Raw genomic sequence first — 11,185 nt, 5'->3', positions numbered from 1 at the left:
TGATAGATTTCCTTATGTTAAAGTAGTTTTATCCAGCTGTATTTTCTCTAACTACTGAATTTTATCTGTTTATATCTAGGACATTTGCATCTATATTCATCTATAAGTGAGATGCTTATAGTTTCATTGTGCTATCTTACCAAACGTTTGCTGAAAGAGGAAAGTGGAATCAAAAAAGAATTTTGTTTTTCAATGAGGATTTTAAAAAATGCTGTTGCTGTTAAGACAGAATGGAACATGCTAAATTGTGATAGAAAGGGTCCACTGGAGGCCAGACACAGTGGCTCACGCCTATAATCCCAGAACTTTGGGAGGCTGAGGTGGGTGGATGGCTTGAGCTCAGGAGTTCAAGACCAGCCTGGCAACATGGCGAAATCCCATCTCTAGAAAAAATACAAAAATTAGTCGGGTGTGATGGTTCACGCCTGTAGTCCCAGCTACTTGGGGGGCAGAGGTGGGAAGAACACTTGAACCTAGGAGATTGAGGCTGCAGTGAGCCGAGATACTGCCACTGCACTCCAGCCTGGGTGACAAAGTGAGACCCTGTCTCAAAAAAGAAAAGAGAAGAGAAGAGAAAAGAAAAGAAAGAGTCCAGCAGAGAACTTGAAGATGAAGGAGAAAGGATCACTGGTAGTGTGCAATTTCAGAGAAGGTGAAACAGATCCAGAGAACAAATAGGTTATAAAAGGGATGCCTGAATTATGACTGAATGGAAGGGATTCCAATCACCAGATCTAGAAGTTTAGTAGCTAAAAGTTAAGGGAGTTCCCATCTAATGACTTCTATTTTCTCTATTGTAACACTACTTACACTCACAGATATTTTTGTTTATTTATGAGTTTATATATAGCTATTTCAGAGAACAAATGTTGCCATTAATAGAGATATTTTCTTCATGTTATACAGTTATCTATTTTTCAGGACATTTGCAAAATTCTACAAAGACTTAAAAACAACAATTTCACTCTCTCATTTCCAGCACTCAATCTCACAGGCAAACAGAAATCCATGAGTCCTTAATACAAAATCAGACACAAAATATTGCTGTCATAGAAAAATGATTAATTAAGCAGAAATTTTATTTCCAAGCTCTTCAAAGACTGTTGCAAACATGAATAATGTATCCTTCTAAAAAAGTGTCCCAAATTAAATCAAAGGCACATCATCGAAGTACAACACTTGTGAAGTTAAGAATTCTTTTAGGTTGTAATATTTTCATGTTAGTTTTTAATCATTTACAATGTTCTGTGGGTCACATTTTAAACATTTTTAAATATATGAAATTCTGTATTTATTTAAGTACAGCCACAACTACAAAGCAGAGGAACGTAAGAATACAAAAATCAAATCTGCTTCATTTATATACACGATGGGGCAGCCTAATGCACATCATAACATTAACTTTTCCAAAGAAGTTTGCTAAGAATCTGCTCCCATAATTAGTGTTAAAAATAAAGCAATCTTCCCATTTAGAAAAATCAAGACATCAGTTGATTAGTAAAGCCTATTCTTCCTCCCAGCAATTTGTACTTTCTGGTCTTCATTTAGGAATTATAAATTCATGAGAAAAGAACAAATTTTTTATGGAATAAATAACTTCCAGGAACAACACTTTATAAGTATTCAGTTGTTTAAATAAACAAAACTATTTTCCTTCCTAAAATGTAAACATCCAGTAAATGAAACATACATGATATTCCAGGTATAGAAATCTTAGTAACTCACTTATGAAAGAGGTGCATTTTGGTATGTTTGGTGGTAAGGTTTTTGTTTATCTTATGTATAAAAGTACTTGCACATAAAAACAAGCAGTTATTACTATTTAAAATTCTATTCCTTCACCCAGTTTTCTCACTCAAGTAGAAACTCATGAATATCTGTGATTTTGGCTATAGGACCAGGCCACAGGAAAGGGCTGAAATATCTCTAAAAGTTAGGTAAAAGTGTTTTCTTGAGACTTGAAGGCAGTCATTCATCACTTTGTGCTTGAAGGCATTCCTCAGCGAACTTCTCTCCTACTGGAAAAAGAGTTTGTTTGGTTTTCACTTTAGTAAGATTTAGTTATACAATTAACTAGTCATTATTTAACAGGGTACTTTAGTATTCACGAAATAGAAAGCAACAGGTGAGCCAGGCGCGGTGGCTCACGCCTGTAATCCCAACACTTTGGGAGGCCGAGGTGGGTGGATCACCTGATATTGGGAGTTCAAGACCAGCCTGACCAACATGGAGAAACCCTGTCTCTATTAAAAATACAAAAAAATTAGCCGGGCATGGTGGCGGGCACCTGTAATCCCAGCTACTAGTGAGGCTGAGGCAGGAGAATCGCTTGAACCCAGGAGGCAGAGGTTGTGGTGAGCTGAGATCGCACCATTGCACTGCAGCCTGGAAACAAGAGCAAAACTCCGTCTCAAACAAAAAAAAAAAAATGAAAGTAACAAGTGAATACAAAAGACATCTAAACCACACCACTGAATGAGCAACACCCATGAAAGTGCTTTGTAAGGCCGGGCGCAGTGGCTCACGACTGTAATCCCAGCACTTTGGGAGGCCGAGGCAGGCAGGTCACCTGAGGTCAGGAGTTTGAGAACAGCCTGAGCAATACGGTGAAACCTCATCTCTCCTAAACATACAAAAATTAGCCAGGCATGGTGCTGCACACCTGCAGTCCCACCTACTCGGGAGGCTGAGGCAGGAGAATTACTTGAACCAGGGAGGTGGAGGTTGCAGTGAGCCAAGATTGTGCCACTGCACTCCAGCATGGGTGACAGAGTGAGACTCCATCTCAATTTAAAAAAGAGAAGGAAGGAAAGAAGGAGGGAAGGGAAGGGAAGAAGAGGGGAGGGGAGGGGAGGGGAGGGGAGAAGGAAGCTTTGTAAAAAGAAAAATGCTATGCCAACATAAGACTATTATCTTAACACCATAAATATGAACATTTTCCATTAAAAAGTACAATAAGATTTGATAGATTGCTTCCTTCTTTTAAATGTGAACAATTTCCTTTTGCTACTTGTGAAGAAGGACCTAAGATAATTACTCACTGTATAAACACCCCTTAGAATACATCATTTGAAATATGTTGGTCCCAAAAGACTCTAATAATTCATGCCCTTGTCCTCTTAAAAAAACATTATATCACGCCTATAATCCCAGCACTTTGGGAGGCCAAGGCAGGCAGATCATGAGGTCAGGAGTTTGAGACCAGCCAATTCAAGACCAGCCTAGCCAACATGGTGAAGCCCCATTTCTACTAAAATACAAAAAAATTAGGCGGGCATGGTGGCATGCGCCTGTAATCCCAGCTACTCGGGTGGCTGAGGCAGGAGAATTGCTTGAACCCAGGAGACAGAGGATGCAGTGAGCCAAGATCGTGCCACCGCACTCCAGCCTGGGTGACAGAGCAAGATGTCTCGGCGATGAGGGGGGAAACACATTGTGAAAATGACCCCAATACAAAGCATTCGAACCCAAGAAGTTTCTAATATGCCACCAGAGAGGTGTTTTCATTTATCAATTTTTAAAGCTCTTTTAACCCCACTCACAATTTTTCCCAATAGCTATATTTCTTCCTCCATTAAAACAGAGATATATTCTGAAAACCACTGAGAAACAAATCACAGCGGGTGGTAGGCACACATCTCCCACTCTGGGGAGTCCTTATTCCCAAGAGTAGCAAGTCAGTTGATAGCACTAAGTAGCAAATCCCAACCCTGGGATGCTATAAGGACAGAGAGGGTGGGCTTAAGGTCAAGAAATTACTGGCCAGGTGTGGTGGCTCACACCTGTAATCCCAGCACTTTAGGAGGCCGAGGCGGGTGGATCACCTGAGGTCAGGAGTTCGAGACCAGCCTGACCAATATGGTGAAACCCCATCTCTATTAAAAATACAAACATTAGCCGGGCGTGGTGGCAGGCACCTGTAGTCCCAGCTACTCGGGAGGCTGAGACAAGAGAATTGCTTGAACCTGGGAGATGGAAGTTGCAGTGAGCCAAGATCATGCCACTGTACTCCAGCCTGGGTGACAGAGCGAGACTGTCTCAAAAAAAAGAAAGAAAGAAAGAAAGAAATTACTACCAGCCAACTCAAAGAGCTCAAGTACAGAAGGATGTTGGCATCTCATGACTTAGTGCCAGAGAGACTTCAGACTGTCCTGATTAGATGTATTCTACAGGCAAGGTAAATATACACTAGAATCACACTTCAGGGAAAGTTGTGCATTTTGCTGGCTGTTGTTTTAATTTCCCCAAGAATAGGAGACATTCAAAACTCAGTTGCTCAAGTCCTTTGGGAAGCCCTGTGATAATGCTATGGGCCCAAGACATCATGGTGTATCATTACTCACGAGTCTTCAGAGTAAAGCACAGGATCTAGGCTCCCGGAAGGGGTTACTTCCAGCTGGAACACCCACCAGCAGGGCATCCTTGCAGGCATTCTGCATACAGTACTGTTGAAGCTCTGCAGCTGCCTGAGAGACCTGAAACAAAGGGACAGCAACATGGCACACTGCTCACAGCCAAGCCACCCGGCAGTCAAGGATATTCTGAAAACGATCATCCAACTTGGTAAATATCAACTTTTTGTGACCTCCAAAAGTCTCTTTCTGCTGAAAGTTCTAATACTTGAACTACAAAGAGAAAAGGTTACAATTTCCATGAACTTCAATTTAGATATTTTTTGGTTTAGTTGCTTATTCAACGAAGGCAAGAAAAAGCTGTATCTTTGATCCATTTAGAAATCTAGTTTTGAGACTGAACAGGTAAAGAAATAGCTCATTCTAGCATTCCCTTTACAAATTTTTACTTACATAAAACATGCATCGATATATCCAAGTTTGCCAAATGAGCAAATTGTCTTAATGTTTACAAGTCTGAAGCCTTATTCAGTCTGCTCCAAACAAGTGATAAAGTTCTTCCGCCTTGCTTTTGAGGTGGTATAGCTTATTATTTGGGAGTATAGCCTCTGGAACCAGACTGCGTGGACTCAAATTCAGCTCTGCCACTACCTATATAACCTTGGGCAAGTTACTCAACGTCTCAGTAGCTGCTTCCTCATCTGAGAAATAATTAGAAATAGTAACCCACCTCTCTGGGTTGCTGTAACAATTAAGTGAGTTCACGCATATAAAACTATTAGAATAGCGCTAACATATAGCAATACATTTGTGGTAGACTGCAAACGTGATCACAATAGTTTGCAGCTCCTTCCACGAAGAAGTAGAGTCTATTGACGCACCCCTTGAATCTGGGCTGACTGTGGCCGGGCGCAGTAGCTCACACCTGTAATCCCAGCACTTTGGGAGCCCAAGCGGGGGCAGATCACGAGGTCAGGAGTTCGAGACCAGCCTGACCAACATGGTGAAACCCTGTCTCTACTAAAAAAAAAAACAAAAAACAAAATTAACCAGGTGTGGTGGCGTGCACCTGTAATCCCAGCTACTCAGGAGGTTGAGGCAGGAGAATCGCTTGAACCCAGGAGGCAGAGGTTTCAGTGAGCCGAGATCGCACCATTGCACTCCAGGCTGGGTGACAAGAGCAAAACTCCGTCTCAAAAAAACAAAAAAAGAAAAGAATCTGGGCTGACTTTGACCAGTAGAATGTGGTAGAAATAAAGGGCAAGTTCCAAGCTAGTCCTCAAGAGTCTCTGCACCTATCTCTCTTGGTGCAGGTGGAACTGTAAGACAACCATCTGAAGGAGCCCAAGATAGCCTCCTGGAGGTCTTGTAGAGGAGAACTGGTAAGCTACAACCAGCACCTGCCTATCAACCTGCGGACATGTGAGTGAGGCCATTGTCAATCACCCAGACACCAGCCAACACCAGTTAACACTCTATCTGATTGCAGATGCATGGGAGAGCCCAGAAGATCAGCAGAACTGTACACCTGAACCTAGCTCAAATTGTCCATCTAAGAACTGTGAGTATAAATCTTTTAAGCCACTAAATTTTGGGGTGGTTTGTCAGGCAGCAAAAACTAACTGATACAATATCATTATCCCTTTTCTTATCTTCCATTTGATGCATATTTCTACTCGGAGGTTTTCCTCATTGTACTTTTTTTTTTTTTGCATTAAAAGGCGTTTTGAATAAAATTCACCCATATTGTACAAAAATGGTTCCAATTGCTGTTCAGGTATTACTACTAGTTTGTGTTAATTTTCCAAGCCTCCAAATAGCTGGAAAATTAACTGTTTATGTTACAATTGCTACCAAGTTTCTGGACAGCTCCAGGAATTTTGGTTGCATTAATGTAATGACAGTTTACTCCATATTATATGAATATAAAACCATAATATAATATTACCAGGCTAATGCTAAAGTTTGCTTTTGCTCTCAATAGAAGCTCTGACATTTTCATGTGAATTATAATTGGAATTAATGGTTATATATACCAGTTATTAATTCAAAATAAATTGAGAATCAATTATGCTCAGGCTTACTATCTTTGCATTGGGGTAGCAGGTAAACTCCACACATGGTAGGTGGAAGGACACTGTCTCCAGGACTCCTGGAGAAATGAGACTAACTGAACTCTAGGCTCAAGAACATGGTCAAAAAGTTAAGGTAAGGGGATATGCAGAGAAAATAAGAGAAGAGTAAACGTGATCAGCATCTCTCTAAGACTAGCAAGGGAGAGAGGCTCCGGGCTGGGAGACTATAAGCCCAAATACTTGCAAGCTGTCCCCTGCCATTGGCGGTGGGATAACCTCCACCCAGGTTACCTGACTTTCCTTGGTTTGAGCCCATGTTTACCCAGCAACTTCTGTGAGGCTCCTCTAAAGGAGGAGTTCTTGGAAGGATACCAAGCATTCCTATAGCTGGGAAGGGATGTCCTCTATTATATGCTAGAAAATTGGTGTCCTGGTTTATTTTTCAGATAGCAAGTCTGTCAAAGAGAAGACACCTCTGGCTATGCTAAGCACATCCAACACTGAATGAGGATGTGAGGTAGAGCAGACCCTGGAATGTTGTGACTCTCTAAGGTATTGTCTGAGAGAAGCCCTGCCAAGTACCCCAGATCATACTTCCATGAGCGCACCTCTTAAATAGGCTTATTATTCTATTAGTAAATAAGCTTACTGTGAGCTCAGGCAATTCACCTGAATTATATGGCTCTCAGTTTCATCATCATTTTTAAAATGTAGATAAGCATATCTTTCCGGCCATGTGCCGTGGCTCACGCCTGTAATCCCAGCACTTTGGGAGCTTGAGGCGGGAGGATCACCTGAGGTCAGGAGATCGATACCAGCCTGGCCAATATGGTGAAACTCCATCTCTACTAAAAATACAAAAAAAAAAAAAAAAAAAAAAAGCCAATTAGTGGACATGGTGGCAGGTGCCCGTAATCCCAGCTACTCGGGAGGCTGAGGCAAGAGAATCGCTTGAACCTGGGAGGCAGAGGTTGCAGTGAGCTGAGATCATGCCATTGCACTCCACCCTGGGCAACAAGAACGAAACTCCATCTCAAAAAAAAAAAAAAAAAAGAATATCTTTCCTCTTTCTTAGCTACTTGGCGGGTAGACAGGCATCTGACTGGCTCATAGTTTTCCTTTCTACCTCATGTCCCCACATTGTCTTTGTGAATTTCCAACAACCCTCGTTTCGGTTCCCTGACTTCCTCCCCTCAAACAGCCTTCTCCTCAATGCCAACAGATATAGTTACAACACCTGTAACTGCTCCACTTCGGAAATTTTACACCCCAGTATCCTACTCTCTGATCACAATCTCTCCTTCCCATCCAGGGTGCTGCCTCCTTTATTCTTCCTTTATTCTGCTCTGACCTCACCGAGATCACCGGGCATCACCTCCTCCTCTTCTGTCTCACCTATCACCAGGAGGCTGGCTGCATTCCTTCTCTATCCATCTAGGCTCAGCCTCTTTCTGGCCAGACCTTCACACGCCTTGCCCTCCAGCCCCACCTCCACCTTTCTGGCATACCTCCCCTGCTAACTCACTCCTCTTTCAACTACCGTTCACCTTCAGCACTCACATTCCAGGATGGTCAAAGATTGCTGCAGGAAAAAAAAAAAATCACAAATATGACCAGCAGTCTCCCTTGTCACAGCAGCTGGGTCTTCAGTCGCAGCGCATCTGCGTGCCTGCTCAGGGGCCACTCCCTTAGTCCCCTTTCCTGTGCCTTAGAAGAAAACCTGGCCTCCTATTTCACAAAGAAAAGTGTCACCATACAAGTTTAGCCCATATCTAGAAACTTATCTTTACACACACCCTTACCTTCTTTCTTCCTGTCTCAGAAGCTATGCCACCAATCCCCCGCCCCCCGTAGCCCTGTCTCCTCTACCAGCAATTGGCTTCCATTTGTTTCTTCCCTGGAACCTAAAAATATAATTTGTTACTTCCTCTCAACCCTAAAACATGGCTTTTCATTTCCTAAGTTAAAAAAACACGTTATTTCCTCTTTAAAACTAGGTTTCTTTAAAAAGAAAAACGTCTGCCTACCCTATGACAGTCCAGATTCTGCTTTACTAACACATAAGCCACCAGACCTCTGCATTCCACAGCCCTCTCCCTTTACCCTGTTTATTATCTTCACTCCACTTAGTACGTGAAGCGATGCTATGTATCCGTTAAGTTGCTGTTTACCTTCCCCTCCAGAACCACCCTATTCCCTGTAGCAGTGCCAGGCACACAGCAAAGGCGCCACTGAGGCACAGGGACTATCTTGGTTGTGTTCCTTCTTACAGATCTTCTGCAAATAATGCTGCACTCGTAGCTAAACACAGCTCTACAACAGACGCCTTTTAGCCAACTGACTAAACGCTGGACATGTTGACTGAGTCCCCAGTTTTTGGAAATCCCTACTTCCTTGCTCGGAAACCTTGCTGTCTCTTATTTCCTCTTCTCTCGGCCACGGCCATCGGTGTGGCTGGTCCCCGGGTCCCAGGCTCTGAGCTCTGCTCTTCATATAAGAGGCTTTTTCGCCCCCATGCACTTGAATGACCTCTTTCAGCCCTGGGCGCTGAGCTTCAGGCCATGAGGACAAATACCTCCTGGATGACTCCCCGGAGTCCCCAGGTCCGCAGCCGAACTTATCATTTCCCCAAACCTGTTCCCCCTCCTCTCTACCTCGGCGGGTGGCAGCGCCGTCCACCCTGTCACGACGACAGAAACCCGAGCATCCTGGCTCTCCTCCCTCTCGCTCTCATCCTACCAATCCATCACCAATTCGCCGCCCTGCGGTGGCCTCCCCAGCCCTGGGTCCACCCTCCTGGCCCGCGCGTCGCCGGCATCCCGTGCGTCCTCCGAGGAACTGACCACGGCCGCCTTCTGGAGTGGGCGCACCCCCAGGGACTGGGACCGACCACGACCGCGGGGCCCCCCCAGGTGCGGCCTCCTCCCGTCAGGCCCGGGCCCCCGGCTTGCCCCGCGCGCTCCCTCACCGCGGACCCCGCCGCCCCCCGCGCCCCGCCGAGGCCTCGCCGCCGCCACCGAGTCCCCCGCTGGCGCCCGGTCCGGGCCGCCGGCCTCCTCTTCTCACGCCCCGCGGGCGGAAGGACCGGAGCATGGGTACCCGGGGCCCGCACCTTGATCCTCTCCACGCCAGCCTCCAACTTGAGCTGCTCCACCAAGCGCTGCAGGGCGCTCGCGCTAGCCCCGGAGGACATGGCGGCGGCGCTGGGCTCCGAGGGCTGCTGGGCCCGGCCGGGCGGGGAGGAGCCGCCAGCCCCGAGCGCGGGTGCCGCCCCGGGGCGGGGAAGCAGCTGCGCCCGCCCCGCCGCCCCAGCCCACCCGGCGCGGAGCCGCTTGCCAGAGACAGCGGGGACCCCAGCGAGCTGGCAGTGCTCTCCGCTCCTCAGAGCCTGAAACCTGGGTGGCACCTGCAGCTGGGCCTGGAACCGAGGCGGGGACCCGCAGAGCGGGGCGTCCTCCAGCGAAGCTGGCGCCCCTAGGATGAGCAGGAATCGCGAGGGCTTGGGACGCGAGGATGGAGTGGGCGGCAGCAAACACACACCCCTGAGAAATGAGAACTGGAGCCAAGGTGTGACATGAGTTGGAGAGATAAGGGGCCTTGCCAGACAGTATCACCGGGGAACCAAGGAGAGTTCACAGGATTTTCATGAGGCAGCAACAGGTTTCTAAATGACCCTGTTACTGTTTCATGAAGATCCTACCAGTTGATTTGGTGGAGTAAGTATGGTAAACTGGATAAAATCCCAGACCCTGACATCTTTGTGAAACATACAGAATAAAATTAAATTCAGCGTTTCTCACTCTCATCTCACCATTTAACTGTCATCATTGTTTCTATTCTGCTGCTTTTTTTTTTTTTTTTTTTTTTTGAGACAGGGTCTTGCTCTGTCACCCGGGGTGGAGTGCAATAGCGTGATCGCAGCTCCTTGTAGCCTCCACCTGGTGGGCTCAGGTGATCCTCCTGTCTCAGCCTCCTGAGTAGCTGGGACTACAGCCACACACCACCACGCCCGGCTAATTTTTGTATTTTTAGTAGAGACGGGGTTTCACGATGTTGGCCAGGCTGGTGTTGAACTCCTGGGCTCAGGTGATCCTCCCACCTCAGCCTCCCAAAGTGCTGGCATTATAGGCCTACTGCATTTTTTAATAAGTGTTTTACAAAACTGGGATCATTACTATATTTAAAATTTTTGTTTTGCTTTTTTCCATGTATCATTAATACGTCATTATTCTTGTACACCATTGTATTTGTCAGAACTCACTTAAACTGAACATTGCAAAACGTAATATATTGGCTTGTGTAACTGAAAAGTCCAGGGACTTTAAACTAGTGAATTCAATTACCCAAATAATAATTTTGGGGCTCTCATCCTCCTTGTTTTGACTCTACTTTTTCTGAGATTAGCCTCATTTTCCTTGGTGGCAGATGGACTTCTCTAGTGGTATGAAGGAAGGCACCACACTTTCACTGTTCCCATCTAGCAAACCCAGGAAAAATAGTACCTCTTTTCTTTCTAATCGTTCCAGCAAAAATCTCCATAATGAACCTCACTGGCTGGTATTAAGTCATGGGCCCACCCCTGGCCCAATTACTCTTTGAAGGCAAGGATGTGTGGCATTGACGTGCTCAGATTAGCTGTGCCTGGGCCAAAGGGAGACTTGCACATTTGAAAGCCCTCTCTAGTGGCCAATTTCCTCACCACAAAGAAATTAATATATATCTTAGTAAAGAGATGAAAGTACATGTTGGGAACATTCA

At 45.3% G+C, this 11,185-nt stretch overlaps 1 protein-coding gene across 2 annotated transcripts; it reads right to left on the bottom strand.

Moving 5' to 3' along the window:
* Nucleotides 1–1,061: 1,061 nt before the first annotated feature.
* Nucleotides 1,062–9,695, bottom strand: GNG10 (G protein subunit gamma 10). 2 transcript variants are annotated; one of them, XM_031014647.3, is made up of 3 exons: nucleotides 9,540–9,695; nucleotides 4,344–4,475; nucleotides 1,062–2,018 (listed from the first exon to the last, which is right to left on the bottom strand). In XM_031014647.3, exons 1-2 carry the CDS (start codon nucleotides 9,618–9,620, stop codon nucleotides 4,350–4,352), a joined length of 207 nt encoding a protein of 68 aa, XP_030870507.1. In that variant the 5' UTR covers nucleotides 9,621–9,695; the 3' UTR covers nucleotides 1,062–2,018; nucleotides 4,344–4,349. The 2 variants fall into 2 exon arrangements, with proteins under 2 accessions (XP_030870507.1, XP_030870508.1); XM_031014648.3 differs by having other exon boundaries at nucleotides 1,062–2,015.
* Between the last annotated feature and the right edge of the window lie 1,490 nt (nucleotides 9,696–11,185).

Source organism: Gorilla gorilla, chromosome 13, assembly GCF_029281585.2.
Source record: "Gorilla gorilla gorilla isolate KB3781 chromosome 13, NHGRI_mGorGor1-v2.1_pri, whole genome shotgun sequence".
NCBI classification, from domain to species: Eukaryota; Metazoa; Chordata; class Mammalia; order Primates; family Hominidae; genus Gorilla; species Gorilla gorilla.
The sequence above is the reverse complement of the archived record's forward strand: the minus strand, read 5'-3'. Positions and strand labels throughout refer to the sequence as shown.

Excerpts from the sequence above, each read along its gene's own strand:
- GNG10 (XM_031014647.3), bottom strand. The coding sequence starts at position 9,620 with ATGTCCTCCGGGGCTAGCGCGAGCGCCCTGCAGCGCTTGGTGGAGCAG. Across the intron at positions 4,476-9,539 it reads CTGGCGTGGAGAGGATCAAG|GTCTCTCAGGCAGCTGCAGA; the intron begins GTGCGGGCCCCG and ends CCTTTGTTTCAG.